Here is a 26,222-nt window from a genome sequence, read left to right on the forward strand (position 1 = left end):
ACCTCCCAACTTTCCCTCACCCACCCTCCCGTCCCACTCCCAAACATGATTAAATAGTAAATATCATTTTAAATTTACCCTGTGCATTAACAAGCCCCATATATGACCTTCCTATTGATGTTAAGAAGCACAAAGGTTTGGGTAGAACACACCCATCTATGAACCTCTAGTCTAGGGCCTTTAATGGTCCATATCGTTTTTTTTTTATATGGGCAATGAAAGGAAGTTCTCCAACTGTTTAATTGTGCAGAGGCATACCCCTTTCTCGCAGGATTTTTTGTCATTTCATTCTACAATCCTTATCTGGAAAGCATTAAATATGTCCAGGTCACCCCAATTTACTTTGTTACTAGGGGTTTCTGCGCATGTGTGTCGACCAATCTGGGCGGATTATGTCATTTTGAAAGTTGCGTATTGGAATCTCCAAATATTGTGACTTCAAAAAAGAATTTGGTGTGCGCTAACAGTGGAAAATGTTACAACCCATTTGTGCATGCAGGTCAGAAGGCAAAGTCCAATCCGATGCTTGTGATGGTGGAGGCCGCTACTCAAATGCCACCTGTCGCATTCCATCTCGTCAAAGCGGCCCCAAGGCCTGCACACAGTGTGGTACCCAACATCCTGTAAACTGGGCCCGTTTTTGCTGCATGTGTGGGGCACGTAGAATGCCTGTGAATTCCTTGTAATCTCGATCTATTTTTTTCCCTCCACCTATATCTGCTGTGAGCCAATGTGTTTCTCATTCACAATTCTTTCCTGCCTTTTCCTAATGCTATTATTTTATGATCAGTCACTGTAGGCCTAGAAGTTTGTTTGCCTTTTTGTGGCTACTGGGTTATGATAGTTATTTGAGCATTGATGAAATGTAAAGTTTGTCTTGTAATGTTTTGATCATACAAAGTCATGACTAGCTGCCGGATGGGCCGGATCTGCTGACCTGAACCAAAATCTAAATCTTGTTCTCGTCACCTAACCAACTCATCCACCAAGTTTTGTCATGACTCGTCCACAACTTTGGGACATCATGCTATATATTGTTTTTGGACCAATCTCTCTCAAAAAAAAAAAAAATCGCATCCGGATGGATCTTCACCAATATTGAAGAATTTTTTCCTTGTTACACACCCAACATGTCGACCAAGTTACATACAAATCTGTCAACAAATTTTTTTAATATCTTGTTATACAGTACATCGTTTTTTGGTGCTCTCTCTCAATGGTGAAGAATCACTTAAAAATTTCTAGTATCTGGATTCGGATCTTCACAAAAATATTCAATTCACCAAAATTCACCGATCTTCGTCAAAAAAGTCAATTCGTCCTGGTCACACACCCACACTGTCAACCAAGTTTCATCCGAATGCACCCACAACATTTTGAGATATCCTGCGCACAAACAAACAGACAGGGGTTAATTTGATGTTGGTTCAGCTCCGGATCCAGATCCGGCCTATCAGTGGGATACAAAATGTAAACTGTTCAGCCTGGTGAAGGTATGCGTTCTACAGAGTGCTCTTCTAGTTTAAACTGGTTTAGTTTCTCGTCTCATTTATTGCGGTGGGGAAGAGGAAACTTGGAATTTGTATCTCGAAGTGACAATGAGCGATTTCAGTACTTACTGTCGATAAGATGGATGCGTCCAGCCTAACGACACACTGCTATATAAACGTCCAAAACTATTTACTGTAATGCTGAGATATAAAACTGCAAAGTATCGAGAGCATGAAATAAGTGCAGTAATGCAAAGTTAAAGCAAGATGCACACACACTACAAACACGCTGCCTTATCCAAAATGGCTTTAAAAGCTCCGTTGCATAATGGGAGAGCGCGGTCAAGACACTTCATGAATTTCCTGTTTGAGCCGGAATGCGGAAACGATGCACAAACTGCATAATAAAGTTTATTGAAAATGATTTGTAATTTTTTTAACGTTTTGAACAAGACAGTTTTGACAAATCAAGTTTTCTCCAGTTTTATCAAGATCTTCTTCCAAGCAAATGGATTACAGTGAACGCAGCCTTGAATTCAGAAAAGGAAACATCCAAGTGTTTGCCAAGATAATTGTCATAAAGTTCCTGTTCGTAATCCTTTGCAATAAATAGAGAAGCATCATGAGGCTTTAGAAACGAGCTATATAAGAAAGTCTTTGAATGCAGTAACTTTGGGGGTAAAGCAAAAGGCCAAAACAGGAAAGCAATCAAACTCGATAACATCTGGTATTTATGGTCATTTATCGTTCACATTAGGATAATTAAAAGCAAATTAAGTTATTAAATAGACTGATTTTGTGCTTTATAAAAGTTACCGTGCCTCCAAAGCAATTTGCACAAGTCGACAAAAAAAAAAAGATTGTGTTCACCAGTTTGACAATTCTTCAAGATGTGTTTGAAAAGCATTTTGAAGAAAGATTTGATTTTTATTCCCCCCCCCCCCCCCACCCCCCTTCCCACGCCTCCTCCCCCCAGGCCCTCTCCCTCCCACGCTTCTCCCTGCTCTCAGGTGTTGTGTTTGTGTGCTTCCCCTCCTCTCCCCATCTTGTCTTCTGCTCCCTCTTTTTGTATGTTTTGTTTGTCTGGTTGATTTGTTTGTGAAATAAATGTTAGCTCTTTCACGAGCCTCGATTCAGTATACAAAAAAAAAAAAGATGCTCCATTTTGTCGTTTGTAGTGCCGTTACGTTAATTTTTGGGATATCTCAGATATCGATGATGACAAAAATGTCATTAGTTTCCTCTTCTTCATGGATTTGCATGGCTGAGTAGGTGATGGCCTTGACTTCTGTGCCCTGTAAAAAAAAAAAATAAAAAAAAATCAATGCACGATATAACAAAAGTATTTACTTTAGTTGTAATTAACCATTTTATTGTTACATTTGGTGGGATGAGGGGAAGAGGGTTAGACATTTATTTCCTGAGGCCTGCACACGTCTCCACCTGCCATCTTTCCCACACAAATCATTTCCGTTTTTTGTCGAGTATCTCTGGAGGATTAAATTAGTGTAATTGTAATATGAGAATAACCAACGTGGTTTCGACCTTGATCGGAGTGTAAAGTGCTTTCTCCGCTCGGGTGTTTTTGAAACCAAACTGCCTACAGTACAGATCCGTCTCCACGCCAGCTGGGTTGTGGTTGTGATTAAAGCGGTTGATATGGTGGAGGGGGGCAGGGGGGAGGGGGAGGGGGAGGGGGGTTGGGGGCGTAGACACTACAATACAAATACACCGGAACTTGTCACAAGGACATGGGTTCAGGTCTTTAATTCCCCAAATGAAGAAACTATGTAAAGCATGCTGTGGTATTCATGTACACCCCCAAAGAATGCTGGGTAATGTTTACCCAAGCTCAAGTGTTGACACTCAAGTCGTTAATCATTGCATTCCTATCATCGTTGAGGTTCAACTCAAGATTATCGTGTTTATAAATTATGTACAAGGTCGAGGTGATGTCACAATTGCATGAAAGATCTCTCATGACTTACTGATATGTCTGGTAAATATCAGGTTTCTCACACATTATTTTGCTTCCAGCATCTAGTACGAAAAGATGTGGCTGTGGCAGGAAGTACGGTCAAAGGAGACACCCTCGGTAAATTTAAGACCATGCAGAAGGAAAGACCCTGCGCATCGTAAGAGCGCGACCAAGAGTTGGCGTCAGGAAGGGCATCCGGCCATAAAAACATTGCCTCAAACAGGGAACCATGATTGTCATGGGGCCCGCAAGGCGAACCCCTGCTCTAGCGGGAAAATGGCCTTAAAATGATCATTCATTCATTCATTCAGAAGGAAAATGCACGTTAAATCAACTAAAATTTTAGAAGGGAAAAAACAATCCAGCATGCTTGTGGGAAGGCATTTAGTAACTGAAGAAGATCAGAATCCACCACAGCCATGTCCACAACATGAAGGACACCGAAAGGAAGGCCTCTGCACTGGGATCAAAAAGTTGATTCATGACTAAACATAATGCATTGGAGAAAATAGAGATTCTGTAGCAAATTGATATGAATAAGGTTTGTCAATGGTGTACTCTGTCTACTATTTTGCTTTTTTGACAACATTTTGGGGATTTCCCATCAGCCACATAATCTCATGACAAAACAGCTGCTCTTGTTTAGTCTTGCTTCGACCTATCTGTAGTTTAAGCCTTGGTATACAAACACACGTACATTCAGCCAAGTAAAGCCAAATGAATCACCTTTTCTCAACTTTGAAGGCAAACCAAACAACATAAGCATGGATCACTCCCAAAAGGAAACGACAGATGCATTTCTGACTGCAGACAACACAGAAGCCAGTGTCATCCAAACAACAACAACAACAACATGCATTTTAAAAGCCATTTTCCCTACGAGAGCAGGGGTTAGCCATGCGGTCCCCATGACAATCTTCTCCATTTTGCCCTATTTTCTGCATCTCTCCTTGTTAACCCCCTTGCCCGCATTTCTTCTTCCACCATCTTTAGCCAAGTCTTTCTCGGTCTTCCCCGTCCTCTACTTCCTTCTACATTCATTTCCATCACTCTTCTCAACCAGTGACTTTCATCCTTCCTCAACACATGACCAAACCATCTCAACCTGTTCCTCTTCACAGCATCAATCACAGGCTCTATTCCCATCATCTTTCGCAATTCATCATTTGTCTTCCTCTCTCTCAACGACACTCCGCACATCCATCGAACCATTCGCATTTCCACCCTTTCCAACCTTCGTATGTCTCGCTCCCATAAATCATAACACTTCTCACACATGCAGCATACACCTTTCCCTTCAGCTTCAACGACACTCCCCTCATCATCAGCACGCCACTCAGTTCCCGAAACTTCTTCCATGCACATCTCACTCTAGCAACCATTGATCTGATCCACCTTCTCCATTCAGCATGTCTCCGAGGTAGAAAAATGTTTTCACACCTTCCAGCTTCACGCGGTCTCCAAGATCCAACTCAACATTTCCTCCATCTGCAGCTCCCTCTGTGCACACCTTACATTTGAATGTAGCTGCCACACTGGTTAATGACCCTCTCAGACCACTACATTTTTGATGAACCCACTCAGCGCACATTGTACATTGAATGGAGTTCACTCCGACACCCTTCCTACACACAGCAAAGGGCCACTTCCCAGTTCTTTCCACCTCACCACATGCTTTACCACTTGCCATCACCTTCGTCTTTCCGATATTCACCTTCAGACCTTTTGTCTCCATGCATTCCTTCCACTTGTTCATCTTTTCCTTCAGTCCATCCATACTTTCCGGAATCAACACCAGATCATCTGCATACAACAACTCCCACGGTAAACCCTCCTTTACGTTCTGAGCCAGCACCTCCATCACAGCTACAAATAGTAGTGGACTTGGTACCGACCCCTGATGCACTCCCACCTTCACCTCAAACTCACCACTGTTCCCGTCCTTCATCCTTACAGCTGTGCACGCTCTTTTGTACATTGCCATCACTACTCTGATCAACCATTCCTCCACTCCTAACTTCCTTAATGCCCATGTCAATACTTTGCGTGGAACCCTATCGAATGCTTTCTCCAGATCAACAAACCCAAGAAACAACTTCTTCCTCTTCTCCATGTACTTCTCCTGCAACTGCCTCACAATGAAAAGCGCGTCTGTCGTTCCTCTTCCTGGCACAAATCCAAACTGCATTTCGTCGATCTTCACTTTCTTCCTTATCCTCCTCTCCAACACCCTTTCCAATACCTTCATTCCATGCTCCAATAACTTTATCGCTCGGTACGAGCCACACTCCAGAGGGTCACCTTTCCCCTTGTATAGAGGGACGAGGGTACTCAGTTCCCAATCCACTGGAATGCGGCCTTCTTTCACCACCAGATTACAGATCTCTGTCATTCTCTTCACACCCCAACTTCCTACTGCCTTCAACATATCTCCCACAACTCCCGTCGGTCCTCCCGCTTTTCTGCCCTTCATTGCTTTTATCGCTTCCTCAACTTCCTTCTCAGTTATCTCCTCTGCCGGTCCTAAAACTGGGTTACTCTCTATGTTGCCATCCCATTCATTCTCTGTATTCAACAGCATTTCCATATATCTTTTCCATCTTCCTTTAATTCCATCTGGGTCGACAACGATTTGTCCCACTTCATCCTTCAAGCAACTCACCCCCATCACATCACACCTCTCTTTCGCTATCTGCTTTGCAATCCTGAATACTGCTTTCTGACCCTCTTCCGAATCCAAGCGTTCTCCGAACATTTTCCTACATGCCTCCTGCGCCTTTGCTACCTCTTTCTTTGCAGCCTTCCTGGCTGCCTTATAACTTTCATGCTCTGCTGTTTCTGCTCCCGTACCCTTCGCCTTCTGCCACTCCTTGAACTTCTTCCTCTTCTCGTCAATCCTCTTTCCAACTTCATCATCCCACCATCATGTTTCCGAGTGCCTCGGTGGTCCTTTTGTCCATCCACATACCTCACCAACGGCTCCCAACAGACTAGCTTTCATTGACATCCAACCACTTTCAAGCTCAACCACATCATCCTCGACCCTACTCAGCTTCTCTTTTAATGCCTCCCTTACTGTCACCTCTTTCAATCTCCACACCTTCATTCTCGGTTGGTACTTCACCCGCCGAGCTCTCCTTGCACCTTTCACCCTTATGTCACAGACAACCAAGTGGTGCTGTGAAACAGCCTCCTCCCCCGGGATCACCTTTGTGTCCCGGAGGTGCCCCCTATCTCGCCTACGCACCATCAGGTCGTCAACGGTTGTCATCGACCCACCTGACGTGTATGTAACAAGCTTATTATCCTCTTTCTGGAACTGAGTATAACAAATCAGCTCTATCAGCAAACTCCAAAATCCTTTCACCTTCTCCATTTCTCACACCATATCCGTAACCCCCATGAACTCCGTCAAAACCATCCATACTCCTTCCCACATGTCCATTTAGGTCTCCTCCTACCACAACAACTTCCTCATCTTTCACGTTTTCCATCAGCCTCTCTATCGCACACCAGAACTTGTCCTTCTCTTCATCGCTTCGACCAACCTGCGGAGCATATCCCGAGATGACGTTCACCAAGAGCTTTCCAATCATCATTTTCACCATCATCAACCTATCACTCACTCTAGTCGCACTCACCACACTGTCTACAAACTCCTCAGAAAACAGGACACCAACACCATTCATGCCCTCCAGGGGGGGGAGGGCGGCGGCGTCATCATCACGGCTGTGGTTTAAACATATCCCGGTGACCCAGTGTCATCCAAAGAAAGCCAAAAATCAGTATTCTGAATGTCGTTCCTAAAAAAAACATAAAAAAACAAAAAATAAGAAAGCAATCAGATTGCAGACACCCGCCAGGACGTGTTTGTGTGGTGTATTTTGTGGGCTGTTTATAAGCTGCTGTGTCTGTGTGGCTTATTGATGATGTAGATCTATGTTCAATCCAATATGGCTGCCAAAACACATGACTGATGATGTCATCAATTTAATTCTCCCATATCATTTTTGTGCAGATCATGCTCAAGAAATTTCAAACTGATCAGATCAAGTGTTCTACTTATCGAATTATGACGTCATAATGAAGGCACCGATGACATCATCATGAATATATGTTGTTCCCCTTTGGGAGTACTTGACAATGAGGCATGTTTCAATTTTTTCCCACGGAGCGGTTTCAGAAAGATACAGGTGAAAATTTTAACGTTTTTTTTCCAAGTTGCTGCCTGTATCATGTCACCTATGACATCATAATTTTTTTTTAAAAAGTATACAGGAAGAGGCAATTCTATGTTGAAAATTTCCTGTCAATCGGACCATAAACCGTACCGGCCGTAAATCGGACCGGCCGTAAAACATTGCTTCAAAAAGGGGACCGAAAAACAACAACAACCACGGTTCCCGAAAAAGGCCAACCCCCGCTTGCGGGGAAAAATGGCCTCTAAAGGTGGTTATAATCGGACCAAAGGTTACAGAGAAAAGCATACTTGTTCTGTGTGGACAGACAAACAAACCAACGGACCCAAATGCAATAAATACCCTCTCCTCTGGCGAGGGTAATTACAATCCCACTGCATTCTTCTCATTGGCTTCTTCTTCATGTTTGTGCAGCACAGGGGTGGTAGCATCAGTTGCTGGGGGTGCAGTTATGCTGCTGTAGGCCCCTTGTAGGTTAGAGCAGGAATTTGGAAGTTTGGCCTACAGTACTTAGGGCAGGAATTTGTTCATGGTGCCTAGCGGATATGTCACCTACTCTTCACCAAGGATACCGTGGGATCTTTATCGTCCACCAACTAATGTCGGCAGACGGGATGCCTAATTTAACATCTATCCGATGGATGGCAAACACAGAATTGCCCTACCTGCAAAACATGAAGACCATCTATAGATGGGCTGAGATTCGAACCCAGGCTGGATAGCTCGGAGGCAGGAAGGTGTGCATACCACACTATTCTACCTGTTACCGCAGCTAACTATGTTCTAAAGATAAAATGCGATGCATATTTTTGAAATTGAGCTTCCATTCGTGCTGCCAAGTACAATTTAAATGACTTTCAATTATATTGCCTTCGAGGGCAATGCTCGAGTACATGATTTATGATGAGTTACGATTCATCATGAACTTGTAAGTATAAAATAACGTTTAATTAGCACAAATATTGGCAAGAAAGTTGTGATCAAGAAAAAGAAACTTTTTTTTAGTTTGTCTCCGGCGAAGTGAGCTGTTAAAGCTGTACCGAGGTCCTTCCTTTAAGCAGAGAGTCCATTTATTATGATTTTTATATTATTGATGTCCCTCTTCACACAATCCTCCCATCCCAACCACGATCTACCTCTTCTCCTCCTTCAACCTATCCGCTCTCTTTTCCACCATCCACACAAAGTGTCCAGCCCATCACAGCCGGCATTTCACCAATATCCCCATCAAGGTCATCTGCACACCAATCTCCTCCCTCAGTTCATCCATTCTCCTTCTATCCACCCTTTTCACTCCCACAATCCTCCCGACCCAGTTGTTCTCGCAAACGTGCAGCAGACCGTAAAGGTAGGCCGGCGTTGCGCACGACATCAGAACCTTCCCTTTCAATTTCCTTGATTATCTTTCTGTCTGCCGCAACTCCTTCCACTCTCCTTGACGGATTTGCACCACTGCCTCCGACTTACCATCCCTGGTGGTCATTGTTCACTCCATATCAGTGGTTCTTAACGTTTTTTTAGAGCCTGTATCCATTGAGTTCTCATATTTTCTCGTTCCCCCTGTCAAAAATGGCTTAAAATTTGATTCAGAAAGCTTCTTTGAGTGGAGTACTTTAAAAAATATACTTTGAGTACATATATGAGAAAATGTAGTATTAAATCGCCCAGCGTGTTTCGTAACCCCAGAGGGTGTGGGTACGCCTGGTTAAGAGCCATTGCTCCAAGTCTAAATACTCAAACCTATTTCCTTGTCTGATCTCCTTCCCCTCCAACCTGATATTCATTTATTTTCTCTGCTGCCCAACCCACATCACCTCAGTCGTCTCCATGCTCATCTTCAGCCGATGCTTCCCCCATTCCATTCCTCCTTCCATTCCCCCAGGACTTCCTGCATCTCCTGTGTATTCTTCCCCACAACAGCCAAATCGTCTGCATACAACGAACGTCCTGCTTACCAGCTCTATCACCATGAAAAACAGGAGTGGGCTGAGAGCGCTTCCCTGCCTCAAACCGATGTTCACACTGAACTCCTCCGACATCCCCGGACCAACCAAAACTCTTCCCTTCATTCCCTTGTACATCCCTTCCACCAACCTAACTTCTGCTTCCTGCACTCCAAATCATCTCAGAGTCGCCATCACCATCTCTTTCTGGCCAGTGTCGTAGGCCTTCTGTAGGTCCACAAATCCCAATGCCATTTCACCTTGCACCTCCAACCTCTTCTCCACTCTTTCTAACTCCTCTCTTCTACTCTTTCTAAACTCCTGCTGCTCTTCTCGATCTACAATCCCACACTCTTCCTTATGCTCCCATCCAGAACCCACTCCAGTACCTTCATGACATGACTTGGTAGCATACTGCCTCTGTACTTCTAGAGACCTTTAATTGAGATCAAACATAACAGTGGGTTGCCATTTAACGTGGGCGGAGGCATATCCATCAACGCATTGGCATCACATTTCGTTTAGACCGCACAGACCTTTAGACCTCTTATGACCCTTTAAACCCCCTACCCTTACCCTTCAAATTGTCTTAAATTGATTTTTAGACAATTTAAGAAAAGTACAAAATTTATACCCAATAAACCCTAACGTCAGAAAGGTCTAATACCTTTAAATTATTTAGTCCTTTATGACCTTTTTAGTCCTATTGAGATTGTTTAAACACTTTCAGGTTGTAAAGGTTTTAAGGGTCCTTTCACTGGACAGAAACGAATGGAAAGTTTTTCATCAATTGAGGACCCACTCCTACATAGTTTTGCGTGGATACAATCATGTTATCAGGCCTTTAAATCCCCACCGGCCCCTAATTTTCCAGCAAATCAAACTGAAAATTTACTTTGTCACTTAATGCACCCCAACTACATCCACCTCCATCGGAACACGAGCATCTGCCCCACTTGGGACTATTCATTGACATCGTAATAAATCTCCAAAGCCAGACTCACCTGCGGATGCTTGTCTAAGTTAAATTCCTCTCCCCACCTGAAGAAAGAAAAACTAGGTTCAGTGTGGCATTTATTTGGCAACAAATCTGCCAAACTCCTTTTCATTGCTTCATTCAACTTGTGCACACAAATACATCTTCAGTGAACATGTGCACACAAATACATCTTCATTCAATTTGTACACAAATACATCTTCATTCAATTTGTACACAAATACATCTTCATTCAACTTGTGCACACAAATACATCTTCATTCAACTTGTGCACACAAATACATCTTCATTCAACTTGGGCACACAAATACATCTTCATTCAACTTGGGCACACAAATACATCTTCATTGAACTTGTGCACACAAATACAGTACATCTTCATTGAACTTGTGCACACAAATACATCTTCATTGAACTTGTGCACACAAATACATCTTCATTGAACTTGTGCACACAAATACATCTTCATTCAACTTGTGCACACAAATACATCTTCATTGAACTTGTGCACACAAATACATCTTCATTCAACTTGGGCACACAAATACAGTACATCTTCATTGAACTTGTGCACACAAATACATCTTCATTCAACTTGTGCACACAAATACATCTTCATTGAACTTGTGCACACAAATACATCTTCATTCAACTTGGGCACACAAATACAGTACATCTTCATTGAACTTGTGCACACAAATACATCTTCATTCAACTTGTGCACACAAATACATCTTCATTGAACTTGTGCACACAAATACATCTTCATTCAACTTGTGCACACAAATACATCTTCATTCAACTTGTGCACACAAATACATCTTAATTGAACTTGTGCACACAAATACATCTTCATTCAACTTGTGCACACAAATACATCTTCATTGAACTTGTGCACACAAATACATTTTTATGCCTTTGCAGATGAAAGCTAGAGGCGTTATGTTTTCAGATTATCTGTCCAGGTAGCCTAACCGGTTTTTTGTTACCACAATAACCTGAAGTTGGCGGAGGTAAGGGATTTCAACCAGGGATAGTTGAAGGGATTTCAACCAAGCCTGCACAAGTCTAGAATGTACTAGAAAATGCGTGTGTGTGTGTGTGTGTGTGTGTGTGTGTGTGTGTGTGTGTGTGTGTGTGTATATATATATATATATATATACACACACACATACTCGAATCTCATATTATATACAGTACTGAGCAAAGATCTTGTATGGTAAAGGCAGCCGATTATGAAGCGTGGTGGAGGCTCTGTTCAGGTTTGGCGATGTATTTCTGGCATTGGTGATTTGGTGAGAATTGAAGGAACAATTAATGCTGAAAACTACAAGCAGATCCTAATCCACAATGGTATCCCAGCAGCATGGAGGCTCGTTGGTAACGACTTTGTTTTCGAAAACAGCAATGACCCCAACCACACTGCAAATGTTGCTTGCTTTTTTTTTTTTTTTTTTTTTTTATACACACACACACACACACACACACACACACACACACACACACACACACACACACACACACACACACACACACACACACACACACACACACACACACACAACCCCCCCCCCCCCCAGGGATAGGGATTATTTGGAAAGCAAGGAAAATACAAAACAACCACAATAAAAATTGTTTTTGAGAAACATTGAAGAATGCATGGAATCATCTCTAATAGTCAGGTTCACTATTTTTTCGTTCAAAATCATGGTAGATTAGCAAACCTATACATTTTTGGAAACGTTATTACATGGAAAATCTGAAAATCAATGTTTACATTTGCCAATTCCGACCAATTCGATTCGACCAATTCGACCAATCGAACAATTCCATTCGACCAATTCGACCAATCGAACAATTCCATTCGACCAATTCGACCATTCGACCAATCGCTTCGATCGACCATTCGACCAATTCGATTTGCCAATCAATTTGACCGACCTTTGCTTGTGTGGAACGGACTGAAAACGATGCGGACTATATTGTCGGATACGACACACAGGACAGTGATGACGAACTCTAAATGGCATATTCTGTAATCGTGTATGTTTGATGCCATTGACTGCCTGTGTATATTTTGTCATTGACTGCCTGTGTAGATGTGAAGTTATACTGACTGCATGTGTATATATGATTTTGCTGACTGCCTGTGTATGTTTGGTGATATGAATTATTGTGACACATTTTGATGTTATTAACTGCCTGTACAAAATGATAACATGTATCTGATTATGCAACTTATCGCGAATATAAAGACAGTATTTTGCAATTCAAAACCTTTGATTCGTGTCTTACCATTCCCCATAGCACTAATTTGATACTTTCATTGGATTCCTTGTCCCTGAAAATATCGGTTTAGTATATTTTTAAAAGTTTTTAGGGTAATTAGAGGCAGAAATAGAACAAAATATGTATTTTACAGTGGCCATTTTGAAAATCCAAAATGGCCGCCATACAGGTATCTCTCCAAATGTAAACATTGATTTTTAGTTTCCTTATGCTATAACCTTTCCAAAAATGTATAGGTTTGCTAATCTACCATGATTTTGAACGAAATATAATTTATTGACATAGTGAACCTGACTATAAATGCAATTTCCCTAGAAATTACAGGAAAATTTCCAAAACAGATTTCTGCTGTTTTCCATGAAACATGTGATCACACAAAATATTGGAATTTCGTTCATTAGTATTGTAAAATACAAGGTTTATACCAAGAAAGTATTACCCTATAAACCCAACTACAGGATGGCCTGGAGGTACGCACACTCTGTCTCTAAGCTGTCTAGCCTGGGTTGGAATCCCGACCCAGCTGTAAACTGTCATTTTGGTGTTTCACAGGCAGAGCATCCCATCACCGGGAGTCCCATCTGCCAGCATTTGTCGGTGGTTCTGCCAACAGGGTTTGTGCTCAAAAGATCACAAGGTTATACATCCTTTGATTGAAAATTATTTTCCAGACCAGAACTCGAGTTAGAAGCATCTGATGTTGCCTCTGTTCTACTTATCCCTCTTTTCTTTTTCATGCTCCCTCTTCTAACTTTTACTTACCTCCGCCATCGATTGTTGTCGGAGGTTGCTTTCATCGCTGTATGTTGGCCTGTCGTTTGTTTTTCAGCAGGATATCTGAAAGTTATCGACAGATTCAGACGAAACTTGGTGGATTCGATTTTGATTCGATTTTGGTGTAGATTCAGATCTGGATACAAGAATTTATTAATTTATTAAAGTGATTCTTCACCATTGAGAGATGGTGCCAAAAACGATACATCTCAAATGATATCTCAAAAAGTTGGAGGAATTATGACAATTTGATGGATGAGTTGATTCGGTGACAGGAACAAGCAGATTAAATGTTGGTTCAGGTCCGAATCCAGATCCGGCCTATCAGTGGGATACAAAACATAAACTGTTCACCAGGTGGAGGTATGCGCTCTACCGAGAGCCGTTCTATTTTTTCATGTGATCTTTAATCGAGATCAAACATAACAGTCGACTTGCATGATAACAAATTGGCATGAAATTCTAATTATACATCGTCATGGGTGTGTGAGAATGTGACCCACCCGATGGAACGAATTTTGAAGTTTACTCGATCCAAACTGATCACTTTGACCTCCTACAGACATGGAAAATATGTCAGGACAATGGCATCACGACAACCCTGGTACAAAACCCCAAAACCATCCCTGGAATCATTATTGCTCACCCTGGGTACAAAAAATGGATCGGCGCAGAAATTGAAGAGCCAAGCGTCCATGAAATTGTAGAGAAGCGACATCATGTCACCACCTGAATAAATTGGGCTGTGATGAACATAGTAGACAGGTAAGTGCAACACTATTCAGAAGACAAATTCAACTTCTTATTTTGTATGCGGCAGAGGGCTGTGGGATAGCATAATTGGCTGAGGGCATACTAGCTCGTCTACTCTTCGCAGAAGACACAGTGGGACCTTATGCCATCATACAGGACTTCCAGTTTAACGTCCATCTGAGGGACGGCACACACGTTGATGAATCGCGTTGCCTGTGAAACACCAAAATGACAGTTTATAGCTGGGTCGGGATTCGAACCCAGACGAGACAGCTCAGAGGTGTGTGCGCGCACCTCTCGGCCTAACTCCCAGCCTAACCTTGTCCAGGCATGCACTTGCATGCTACCATTGCAAAATGTCAACGTTCACTCTTCCATGAGCCTCGCTATTGTAGAAAACACATCTATATAATAATAGCGTAAGGACTCGAATTTGTTATCCCTTTTACGCCGCACCCAGTGACCCGATGCCCACGGCACTAATGGATTTACGATCTACGAACCGCGCTCTTTGTTTATCACGTACAGACATACTCGAAAAATCTGAATTAGCCGACGTTGGGGCCAAAAAGAATCCGATTAACTGCCGATACAACGCCATCTTACGACGCCATCTTACGACGCCATCGTATTGGCGTCTGCTGGGCGAAGGCGAAGCAAGCCGTCCACTGATTGGACAGGCGAAGATGAAAGCAAGCCGTCCACTGAGTGGACAATCCAGAGCATGCATTTGTGTCGGTGTCGGTGATCGTTGTTCATATACGCACTCTTCATTCTCATCTTTCTTCCTAACTCTTACTCGGACAAGCAAATCCCCGATGCCATCCATAATGGTACACTCTATCCATACACCACATCCTCCCTTCCGTGGATGTTCCACGGGTTTCGGCTAGTTATTATTATTATTTTTTGTGTACAAGATCGAGGCTCGTGTAAGAGCTAACATTAATCACACACAAAAAAAAACGAACACACAAAACATACAATAAAGGGAGCAGGAGACAAGATGGGGAGAGAGAGGGAAGCACACAAGTTCAACAGCAAAGAACAGGGACATCAGATCTGTGGGAGGGAGAGGGCTTGGGGGAAGCAGGCATGGGGATGGTGGAGGGGGGTGTGGGAGAGGGAGAAAACACATGGACACTGCTTGGATTTCCAGGAAAGAAGTCGGTATTTCAAAAAAGTGGATCTGGGGTGAATTAATGGGGGTAGAAAAGATCAAGGTTTTGGATGGGGGAAGATAAGAGATGGTGGTGAACAGCTGTTTTAAAGACCTGGAGGATGGGGTGGGATTGAAGAGAGTGAGGGAGTTTGTTCCAGCGGCGGGAATAAAGAGGAATGAAAGAGTGAAGGTGAGCAAAGAGTCTTGATTTTGGCAATTTCACCATAAGAGGGTTGCTGGCAGATCTTGTGTGACCTGTAGGAATATTTGGGGAACAGAGCACAGATAGAGCTGGGGGAGCTAGGCCAGAGAGGAGTTGGTGGAAGACAAAGACCACCTACCTGCCTGCGGTGAGTAAGTGAGAGGCCCTCATAATCAGCTTCATCGTGGGAGATTCCAATGATTCTGAAAGCTTTGGTTTCAACAGCGTGAAGCCGAGCTAGGTGTGAGGCAGGAGCACGAGCCCAGAGGGGAGAGCAGTATTCCATTGAGCTGCCTTGGATTGGATGAAAGCCTTGTATGTGGTGAGGAGCTCAGGTGTGCCAAGGAAGGACTTCACACGACGGAGGATGCCTAGTCGGCGACTGGCTTTGGAGCCCAGCTTGGAAATGTGGTTTTTCCCAGGAAAGATCATGGCAGATAGTGAGACCCAAAAGCTTGAGTGACAGAACTTCTTGGAGAGGATTGTTGAGAAAGTAGATGTGAGGGTTGTCCAGTCGGTCTTTTAAGAGAGACATAGTAAGAGTGTGAGATTTGTCAGGATTGAAAGACATGTTCCACTTGTTTCACCAGTCTGTGATTTTGTCCAGGTCTGCAGAGAGTGAGGAGGCTGCAGACTGCCGATCTGAGGGATGAGGAATGGAGCGGAAGATAGTGGAGTCATCAGCAAAGAGATAGAGAGGATTTTCCAGAGAGTCGGAGAGATCATTGATAAAAACCACCGTTTAGAGGCCATTTTTCCCCGCAAGCGGGAGTTGGCCTTTTTCTGGGACCGTGGTTGTTGTTGTTTTTTTGGTCCCCTTTTTTGAAGCAATGTTTTACGGCCGGATGCCCTTCCTGCCGCCAACCCTTTTTGTCGCCTTTTTACGACAAACAGGGAATTACCAGTGAACTGGTACTCAATTTGCCGACCTCGGAAGGATGACAGGCTGAGTCAACCCTCCTGGCGTTAGGGGGGTTGACTCAGCCTGTCATCCTTCCGAGGTCGGCAAATTGAGTACCAGTTCACTGGTAATTGATGAAGACCAGAAATAGCACAGGGCCCAGAACACTGCCTTGGGGAACTCCAGCTTGAACAGGAAGAGGAGATGAGAGAAATCCATTCAGGGCCACACGTTGACTACAACCAGAGAGGAAGTCCACAAGCTATGCATGGAGATTTCCATGGATACCATAGGAGGAGAGTTTGGTGAGCAGAGCTGGGTGCCTGGCCGTATCGGAGGCACGTGATATGTCAAGTGAGACAGCACTGATTTCCTGTTTGGCATTGAGGACCTCCATCCATTGTTGAGACAGCAGAAGCAGCATGTCCAGAGTAGAATGACCTGGTCTGAATCCAAATTGATGATCCGAGATCAAGCAATTGTAGAAGAGGAAGGATTTGATATCCGAAGCAATGATGGATTCCATGACTTTGCTGATAATTGGGAGCAGGCGGATTGGTCTGTAGTTGCAAGGATCTGTTTTTGTGTAAAGCGGTGATGTTGGCTGATTTCCAAGCTGATGGCAGATGATCTTGAGCAAAAGAAAGGGTGAAGAGAACAGAGAGAGGGGGTGAGATAGAGCGGCATAGCAGGATTGTAGTATCCATGGGCTGATGCCGCCTGGTCCAGTTGCAGAATCAGAGTCGAGGTTTGATAGAAACTTCTCCACCTTGTCAGGAGAGAAGGACACAGAGTCCAGGAGCAGCTGGGGTCGACTGGGTGAGGTGGGTACAGAGAGAGATGGGTTTGGGACACAAGATTTTGAGGCAAACACAGAGTTGAGGCATTCAGCTTTGTCACGTGCGGTGTCAACTGTGTAGCCATTTGAGGTAAGGGAGGGGATGCAGGGGGAACAAACACCAGAAACAGATTTGACCAGACGCCACCAGGATTTGGAGGAAGGAGACAGGTTTGAGAGATCAGTTTTGAGAGTACAGAGATAGTGCTTCCTGGCTCTCCTGAGGGTAGACACACACTTATTCTGAATACATGATGAGGGATAAAAAAAAAAAAAAAAAAACACCTTTAGAGGTCATTTTTCCCCGCAAAGCGGGGGTTGGCCTTTTTCGGGCACCGTGGTTGTTGTTGTTTTTGTTGGTCCCCTTTTTGAAGCAATGTTTTACGGCCGGATGCCCTTCCTGCCGCCAACCCTGTTTGTCGCCTTTTACGACAAGCAGGGAATTACCAGTGAACTGGTACTCAATTAGCCGACCTCGGAAGGATGACAGGCTGAGTCAACCCCCCTGGCGTTAATTCAGCGATCGCGGGACATGATGGACATGGACATGATGGACATGGACATGGACATGGACATGCGCGGGTGGACATGATGAGGGATATGGTTTTGATTTCTTTTCTCTCTCTCTTTGGTAGAGCTAGCATACTTGGCAACTTGGCACAATGCAGCAATCGTACCTTCTGCTTCTATCTCCACTGTATGTAGAGGTTCCACCACTGCCAAATCAGTGATGTAGCAAAACATGGCTGTGGTAACCTGCTCGAAGGCCTCTTGCAGAGTGGACCCCCAAGCATGTAGCCTGCAGGAGGAGTTTGTGTGTAATGATCACAAGGAAGCAGAGAACAAAAAGGGATACAGAAATTATTGTAAAGGATGTAACAAAATCCTACTCACTGAACATCAGCTGTGTGATCAAGGTCTGCAAAAATAATGAAATCAGAAAATCAAGTACAGCAAACACTCGCTTTATGGAAGGGTTGCGTTCTGTAAATTAAATTTCCGCAAATTGAAACCAATTTTCCCATATAATCCCATTATACAAGTGGAAATTTGTTTCTTACGGATTATGCGGCAATTGCTGAGTGAGACATAATTCATGGCTGATGTTCTCCCTTTGAGGTCAGAAGTACCATTTCCATGTTATGATGTCTATTATGTGCATGCATATTGTGCTGTGTATTGTATGCACACATATTATAAGTATATATTATTATATATGTACGTATTATTTTAATATTGTACGTATATATATATATTATTATACATATATTACATGCTATATATACATATTGTTACGTTTGTGAGGGGGTAGGCAATGAATTACCTTTGGGCCAGGTAGGATTGTATAGGGTAGTGTGCTCCGAATGTCACGACGAATAAGAAGAAACCTCCATGCACCTAAGTCGGGAATCCATTAGACCGGATGTCGCGTAAGTTTACAGTTGTCCCCATGACGAGGGGTGGGGCTATGCTAATTAGTTAGGGATTAAGGGTAAATTGCCCATATGTAAATTGCCTCTGTGACCTTTTCTTTTGTTCTTTATGACACTGCACCACACACACACTACCCGCCAAGCGATCGGCACGCAATTATAACACTAAATAAAAGTAACCGGAAACAGGACATTGAGCACCACCAATGATATCACCGACCAGGTCATCACAAAGGCCGGCAGGTGGCCATGGGGCCACACCCCGAAGAATGATTGGTCAAAAGCGATATGATGGCGGCCGCTGGTTGGAGCGCGGGTGGATGTCATCGGATGACGTGGGAGCCCGGGGAACAAAAGACTGCGTCCCGGCATTTTACACCTCTCTCTCTTGGGGTCCCGAGTTGATGAAAGATGGTCAAGGCTCGTGTTCTCTCTTGGTTCGGGGTTTGAAAGCGAACAGTCACGGTTTTATTCTCTTGGTGTCCTGAGTTTACTGCAGACGGTCGCGGCTTGTGTTCTCTTTCTTTTGGTCCGGGCGATTGGTGCGAGCGGACGCATTTTCTTTCCCTGGCTCATTGGTGCTGTGTGGAGCGGACAACGAGGACGGAGCCAGCCTGCTTGCTTCGCGCTCAGCGGCTGGCAGTGAACAAACTTCGCGCCAAGGCGTGTATTTTCTCGCACACGGACTTCGCGCCAAGGCGTATGTTTTCCCACGCACGGATTTCGTGCCAAAGCATGTGTTTTCCCAGACACGGGCCTCCGGGACCCGTTCGAGGACCGACGAGGTTCAAGAGCCGCTCAAAGCTGAGTACACAAACACGCATTATTTTCCAGTTATTTTCCCCTTGTGTTGTTTTACGGGTCCGTAAGGAGGGTCCCTCGATTGGGAATTTTAGTTTTACTGTGCATTATTTTTGTTACCGGCATTTCTTTCATTAAACCCGGTATTGTTACATTTTAATTCCGTGTCGATTTGAGTTGATTCGCTACCCTCCACTACAACCCCCTGCGTGTTGTTTCTGCCAAACGGGGCAATACCACCTATTAGATCCAAGGGTGTACTTACTTTTTCCACATGCGAAATTTGCATTTATGTTTATTTAAATTATACAATGGACTACAAAATGTAAATGTTTCATGATATTTGTTATATTATATCACCTTTAACTATCAATATTGTTGAAATGAATATCAAATAGCTGTATGTTGAAATATGTTGAAAAAGTCAAAACTTTACATGGGGTGTATTTACTTTTTCATGTGACTATCTTGGAATTAGAGGACAAAAACATCATTTAAGAATAACAAAAAGAATAAAAGCTTTAATGCAGTAAAACAGAAAAAATCTTTCCTAAAAAAATTTCCAAAAAAAATTCCTGGATCCGGAATAATATCCTGAGCTTCACCAAAAAAAATAATCAATTCTTCCTTATCCCAAGGGCAATCATCCCACCAAATTTCATCCAAATCCGTTCAGAACTTTTCCAGATATCTTGTTCAAAAACACACGAACACACGAACATACGAACACACACACACACACACGGACGGACACGATCGAATGCGTTACTCCCTCACGGGAGTAATAAACCTGAAAATCGCAGACCCAGAACCAGAATTATTTATTTGGTCTGGGAAGCCCATGCGAGGTTTCTTCTTCTTCAGCCTCTCACAACCCTAGGTGAATATGCGATCTTTAAAAAAAAAAAAGTTGGAATTTTGCCAAATCTGTTTTATTCGTTTGTTAATATACCTCAGCCATTGACAAATCTGGAACTAAGTCTTTATAAGTTCATCAAATACTGACACCGCGATGGACATTCGCTGAGCTAAATGTTGATATTGTGGTGCTGTGCACACACAACTCGTTTGCCAAAAAGGTAGGCCACAACGCGTGGTACAAACGAAAGCACTTTATTACAAGCTTGCACATCAGCCTTCGAGCCCGCATATATGTCCCGAGGCCACGCCTTGCCCCCGGGCGTGGCCGATTGGCCGAAAGGCGGGGCATGTATCTCAGTTCCACGCCCGGACGCTTGCGCCACCCACTGGTGCGCGTAATTATTGATCATTGTGCCCGCCACACGCGCCCCCCCCAGAATTCCCGTGCACCTGAAGGGTGAGTTTACGGGGAAGCCGGATGACCCGGCCGAAACGCCCTCTGGTGATGCGTGCAGGGCTGGGGGGTAGCAGGACGGCGGGGCTGGGGGGTGCCGGGGGCCTGACCGCCAGGGGGCGGCCTCGACGCGGAGGCAGAGCTGCTTGCGGGGGGTGGTCCAGATCGAGGTGGCCGGCTTGAGGCGGTCCACGGAGATACGATCCGGAGCACCGCCGATGTCCACGGTGAAATGTTTGTCCCCGGTCTCCAGCACGCGGAAGGGCCCGTCGTACGGGGGCCGCAGCGGTGCCCGGTGGGCGTCGTGCCGGACAAAAACGTACTCCGCCGTGCGAAGCTCCGGGGCGACGTGGGAGGACGGGCAACCATGGTATGCTGTCGGCACCGGGGCGAACCTCCTGGCGGTCTCCTGCAGGGTGGAGCGCTGTTGCGCCGCGGACCAAGGAGCCGTGGAGTCGGGGATAAATTCGCCCGGCACCCGCAGCAGTTGTCCGAAGACCAGCTCCGCCGAGGACACGCGTAGGTCATCCTTGGGCGCCGTCCTGAGGCCCAGTAGGACCCAGGGGAGCCTGTCGGCCCAGCTGCCGTCGCGGAGGCTGGCCCGGAGCGCGGCCTTCATTGAGCGATGAAAGCGCTCGCACAGGCCATTGGCCTGGGGGTGGTAGGCCGTGGTGCGGTGCAGTTTGACGCCGAGCCCTTGCGCCACCGCTCCCCAGAGCTCCGAGGTGAACTGGGGGCCGCGGTCGGACGAGATGTCCGAGGGGGCACCGAACCGGGCAACCCACGTGGCGATGAAGGCTTGCGCGACGTCAGCCGCAGCCGTCGCCGCCAATGGCACGGCCTCCGGCCACCGGGTGGTGCGGTCCACCATGGTGAGGAGGTGGGTGAACCCCCGCGAGGGGGGCAGAGGTCCCACCAAGTCGACGTGGACGTGGTCGAACCGACGCTCAGGCACCGTAAACGGGGCCAACGGGGCCTGGGTGTGGCGGTGGACCTTTGCGTGCTGGCACGCGAGGCACGTCCTGGCCCAGTCGCGGATGTTCTTCCTGAGGCCATGCCAGACGAACTTCGCCGCGACGGGCTCCTTGGAGGCCTTCGTGCCCGGGTGGGACAGGCCATGGATGGTGTCGAAAACCGGGCGCTGCCAGCCAGCGGGCACGATGGGGGCGAGGCTGGCCGAGGGAGACGTCGCACAAGAGGGCCGTACCCGCGACGTCGAAAGGCACCTCGGTGACGCCCCGTGACGGCGGTCCGCAAGGCCTGGACGTCGGGGTCGGCGGTCTGGTCCTCCACCATCCAGGCATAGTCGATCCCGAGGTGGACCGCGTGTGCGACGGACCGGGAAAGGCAATCCGCCACCGGGTTGGCTTTACCCGCGATGTGACGGATGTCCGTCGTGTACTCGGACACGGCAGAGAGGTGACGTTGCTGCCGGGCCGACCATGGCTCGGCGACCTTGGCCATCGCGAACACAAGGGGCTTGTGATCGACGAAAGCCGTGAACGGGCGGCCCTCGAGCAGATGGCGGAAGTGTCGGACCGCCAGGTGAAGCCCGAGCAGCTCGCGGTCAAAGGTGCTGTAGCGGCGTTCGTGCGGGCGAAGCTGCCGGCGAAAAAACGCCAGCGGCTGCCAAGCACCACTCACCCACTGCTCGTGCACCGCACCCACCGCGTAGTCCGACGCATCGGTGGTGAGGGCGATCGGTGCATCGGGCGCCGGGTGCGCCAGCACGGTGGCGTTGGCCAGGGCCAGCTTTGCGCCCGCAAACGCCGCGGCCATCGGCTCCGTCCAGGCGGTCACCTTTGCCCGGCTTGCCCCGGAGGGCCTCGTGCAGGGTGCGGAGGAGCTGGGCGACGTGGGGCACGAAGCGGTGATAAAAATTCACCATGCCCAGGAATTCCTGGAGCCCCTTGATCGTGCGGGGGCGTGGGAAACTCCTGACCGCCTCCACCTTGGCCGGCAAAGGGATGGCCCCGTGCCTGGTGATGCGGTGCCCCCAAGAAGTCGATGGCGGTGACGCCGAAACAGCACTTCGCGGGGTTGATTATCAGGCCATGCTGGCCCAGGCATTCGAAGAGCGTGCAGAGGTGGAGCAGGTGCTCCTCCCGTGACGCGCTCGCGACTAGGATGTCGTCCAGGTAGACGTAGATGAAAGGTAAGTCGCGCACGATGCTGTCCATGAGCCGCTGGAACGGCTGGGCCGCATTTTTCAACCCAAAAGGCATCCGCAGGAACTCAAAGAGGCCGATAGGGGTGATGACGGCCGTCTTTGGTACATCGTCCGGTCGTACGGGGACCTGGTGGTAGCCCCAGATGAGGTCCACCTTGGAGAAAACGGTCATGTTTGCCAACCGGGCGGAAAAGTCTTGAATATGCGGGACCGGGTAGCGGTCGGGGGTGGTGGCATCGTTGAGCCGGCGGTAGTCACCGCACGGCCGCCATCCGCCGCCGGGCTTGGGCACAGTGTGCAGAGGAGAGGCCCATGCGCTGTTGGAGCACCGTACGATGCCCAGCCGCTCCAGCGTGGCGAACTCCGCTTTCGCCACGGCGAGCTTCGTGGGGTCGAGGCGGCGCGCCCAGGCGTAGACTAGTGGGCCGACGGTGGGGATATGGTGCTCCACCCCGTGTTTGACGGCCACCGCTGAAAAGGTGGGCCGCGTGAGTGCCGGGAAACTGGCGAGGAGGCGGGTAAACTCGTCCACTGCCGGAAGTGTACAGACTAACCTCGCCGGGACGGAACCACTCAGCAAGCCGCTTGGCAAGCCGCTTGGCAAGCCGCTCGGTGAGCCGCTCAGCGAGCTGCTCAACGAGCCGCTCAGCGAACAAGCGAGCGAGCTGAAGGTTTCGGCCTGGCCGAGACGTTGACGCTTGACGTTCACCAACAGCCCATGCGCACAAAGGAAGTCCGCACCGAGCAGGGCCATTGGCACGCTGGCGGTGACAAACGACCATTGGAAGCGCTGCCCTCCGAACCGCAGTGAGAGGCAACGCTTCCCGAATGTGCGGATGGGTGTTCCGTTGGCGGCAAGCAAAGTGGGGCCCCAGCCCGCTTGTCGGACGCGGAGGCAGGGAGGACGCTTACCTGCGCTCCCGTGTCGCACAGAAAACGACGACCAGGCGAGGTGTCCGTGATGAACAGGAGGCTGCCGGAATGGCCGACGCTCATGGCCGCAAGTGAGTGCCGGCCCGGTCGTTTCCCGACCCGTCAAAAGAACACGGCGGGCGGCACGCTCTAGCCTTGCGGCCGAACCTGGCATGATAGTAGCACCAGGTTTGCGGTGGTGGCGGCCGCGTCTGCTGTGCCGGCGGCGGTGGTGGTGGCGGCGGCGGTAGTGGGCGGGGCATAGCAGCGGCCACGAGGGAAGCAGGGGGCGCTGTAGCCTCCGCACCGGGATCCACTACGGCAGCACCATACACCGACTGCGTGTCGCAGGCCGCGAGAAACTTGTCGGCCTCTCCAGCCAGGGTGCAGGATTCCGTTATTTTTGAACCGGCCAGCGCGAGGCGCACCTGTACAGGTAGCTGGCGGAGGAAAAGTGCTCGGAACAGGAAATCCGGGCGCTGGTCTCCAAGGAGGGACAGCATAAAATCCATCCGAACGGACGGTCGTGTGTCGCCGAGGGCGGGAATGTCCAGGAGGCGGTCGGCGCGTTCGACCTCCGTGAGCCCGAACATGGCGAGGAGGAGACGTTTGAGCGCCGCGTACTTGTGTTCGCCCGGTGGGCGCCGAAGGATGGACACGACGTGGGCGGCAGTGCCGGGCCCGAGGGCGGCGACCACGTGGTAGTGCATGGTCTCGTCCGCCGTGATGCCCCGGAGTTGGAATTTAGCTTCGGCCTGCACAAACCAAACGTCGGCTTGCGCTTCCCAGAACTCCACGAGTTTGACGGCGACGGCGTTGGTAGCCATGGCGCATTCGGGGGTCAGCGACGGCTGAACCAGTCGGGGTCACCAGTGTGGTGCTGTGCACACACAACTCGTTTGCCAAAAAGGTAGGCCACAACGCGTGGTACAAACGAACGCACTTTATTACAAGCTCGCACATCAGCACTCGAGCCCGCATATATGTCCTGAGGCCACGCCTTGCCCCCGGGCGTGGCCGATCGGCCGAAAGGCGGGGCATGTATCTCAGTTCCATGCCCGGACGCTCGCGCCGGCCACTGGTGCGTGGAATTATTGATCATTGTGCCCGCCACAATATCTCTTCTGAGGTTAAAAAAAAAAAAAAAAAAAAGGTTTTCCCTTTAAAGCATTATATGTATCAAACGATACATTTATTGAAACGGGGAAACCTAATACACACTTTGGTGGTTTTAAAATGACAGAATATGTCTTTATTAGAAAGAAAAAAAAAGAACATTGAAGACGACTGCTAAAAAAAATACACTGCTCTAATGCATAACCACGAGTTTTAAATACATTTACAACAAATATGAAAACTATTTTCATGTCACAATGTTAAATATAGAATATATCGAAGATAATGTTTAAAAAAAATGAGCCCTATCTTCCAATGGTAAACAATCCTTCAAAAAACTCCTGGATCTGGAATAATATCCTGAGCTTCACCAAAAACTAATCAATTCTTCCTTATCCCAAGGGCAATCATCCCACCAACTTTCATCCAAATCCGTTCATAACTTTTCCAGATATCTTGTTGACGAACACACGAACACACACACACACGCACGCACACACACGCACGCACACACACACACACACACACACACACACACACACACACACAATGACTACAAATTGTTCTCACTGGTGAAATGTCCCATGAAGAGTAAATGTTTAAAGCGAATCGTGTGTTCAGTTCATTTGTCATTTGTGTCTCTATAATAGTATTAACAACTAGTACTACACTACAGATCAGTCAGATCATGGATGGTGGAACACACGAAACTTCTTACATTCAAACCTCTTGTTGATCGGGGGGTACTTGGTCTGAATAGCTTTCTGTTCGTTGCTCTGATTGTAATATCTTTCATCCATCTGATCGATCCACGTTCACTGTTACAGTATTGTGAACCCGATGTCAACGTCGAGCCGGAACCACGTTCACAACAGCTGATCTTACACCCGGCGCCGGCGGGCAGGTGTCTGCTTTGGTCGCTCACTCGAGTCTCGAACTTTTACATTCA

General features: G+C 47.0%; 2 protein-coding genes across 5 annotated transcripts in view; one reads left to right on the forward strand and one right to left on the reverse strand.

Annotated features, from left to right (window-relative positions):
* Window positions 1–1,914, forward strand: part of LOC137432960 (zinc finger C2HC domain-containing protein 1B) — a 50,036-nt gene extending 48,122 nt beyond the window's left edge. The window contains exon 9 of the mRNA XM_078783774.1: window positions 500–1,914. Coding sequence (XP_078639900.1) covers window positions 500–686 — 187 coding nt within the window. The 3' untranslated portion in view covers window positions 687–1,914. The remainder of the gene's footprint in view (window positions 1–499) is intronic.
* On the reverse strand, window positions 1,886–26,213 carry ZBTB8OS (zinc finger and BTB domain containing 8 opposite strand). Of its 4 annotated transcripts, XR_010985606.2 has the most exons (8): window positions 25,992–26,213; window positions 18,421–18,445; window positions 18,204–18,325; window positions 14,317–14,399; window positions 14,174–14,226; window positions 13,659–13,806; window positions 10,615–10,651; window positions 2,735–2,785 (listed from the first exon to the last, which is right to left on the reverse strand). XR_010985606.2 is itself a non-coding variant. In XM_068125305.2 (7 exons), the coding sequence occupies exons 1-7, from the start codon at window positions 26,071–26,073 to the stop codon at window positions 2,696–2,698; spliced, it is 492 nt and encodes a 163-aa protein (XP_067981406.1). In that variant the 5' UTR covers window positions 26,074–26,200; the 3' UTR covers window positions 1,886–2,695. The 4 variants fall into 4 exon arrangements, 3 of the variants coding, with proteins under 3 accessions (XP_067981406.1, XP_067981407.1, XP_067981408.1); XM_068125305.2 differs by lacking the exon at window positions 13,659–13,806 and having other exon boundaries at window positions 1,886–2,785; window positions 25,992–26,200; XM_068125307.2 differs by lacking the exon at window positions 13,659–13,806 and having other exon boundaries at window positions 2,551–2,785; window positions 25,948–26,043.
* Window positions 26,214–26,222: the final 9 nt, after the last annotated feature.

The sequence above is a fragment of the Myxine glutinosa genome, chromosome 8 (assembly GCF_964187855.1).
Source record: "Myxine glutinosa chromosome 8, kmMyxGlut1.1, whole genome shotgun sequence".
In the NCBI taxonomy this organism is placed as follows: Eukaryota; Metazoa; Chordata; class Myxini; order Myxiniformes; family Myxinidae; genus Myxine; species Myxine glutinosa.

Bases quoted from the DNA above. Each gene is read 5' to 3' on its own strand.
- ZBTB8OS (XM_068125305.2), bottom strand. From the start codon at position 26,073: ATGGATGAAAGATATTACAATCAGAGCAACGAACAGAAAGCTATTCAG. The intron at 18,446-25,991 runs GTAAGAAGTTTC...TTATTTTTGCAG, and splicing joins GATCAACAAGAGGTTTGAAT to ACCTTGATCACACAGCTGAT. The intron at 18,326-18,420 runs GTGAGTAGGATT...CTCCTCCTGCAG, and splicing joins GATCACACAGCTGATGTTCA to GCTACATGCTTGGGGGTCCA.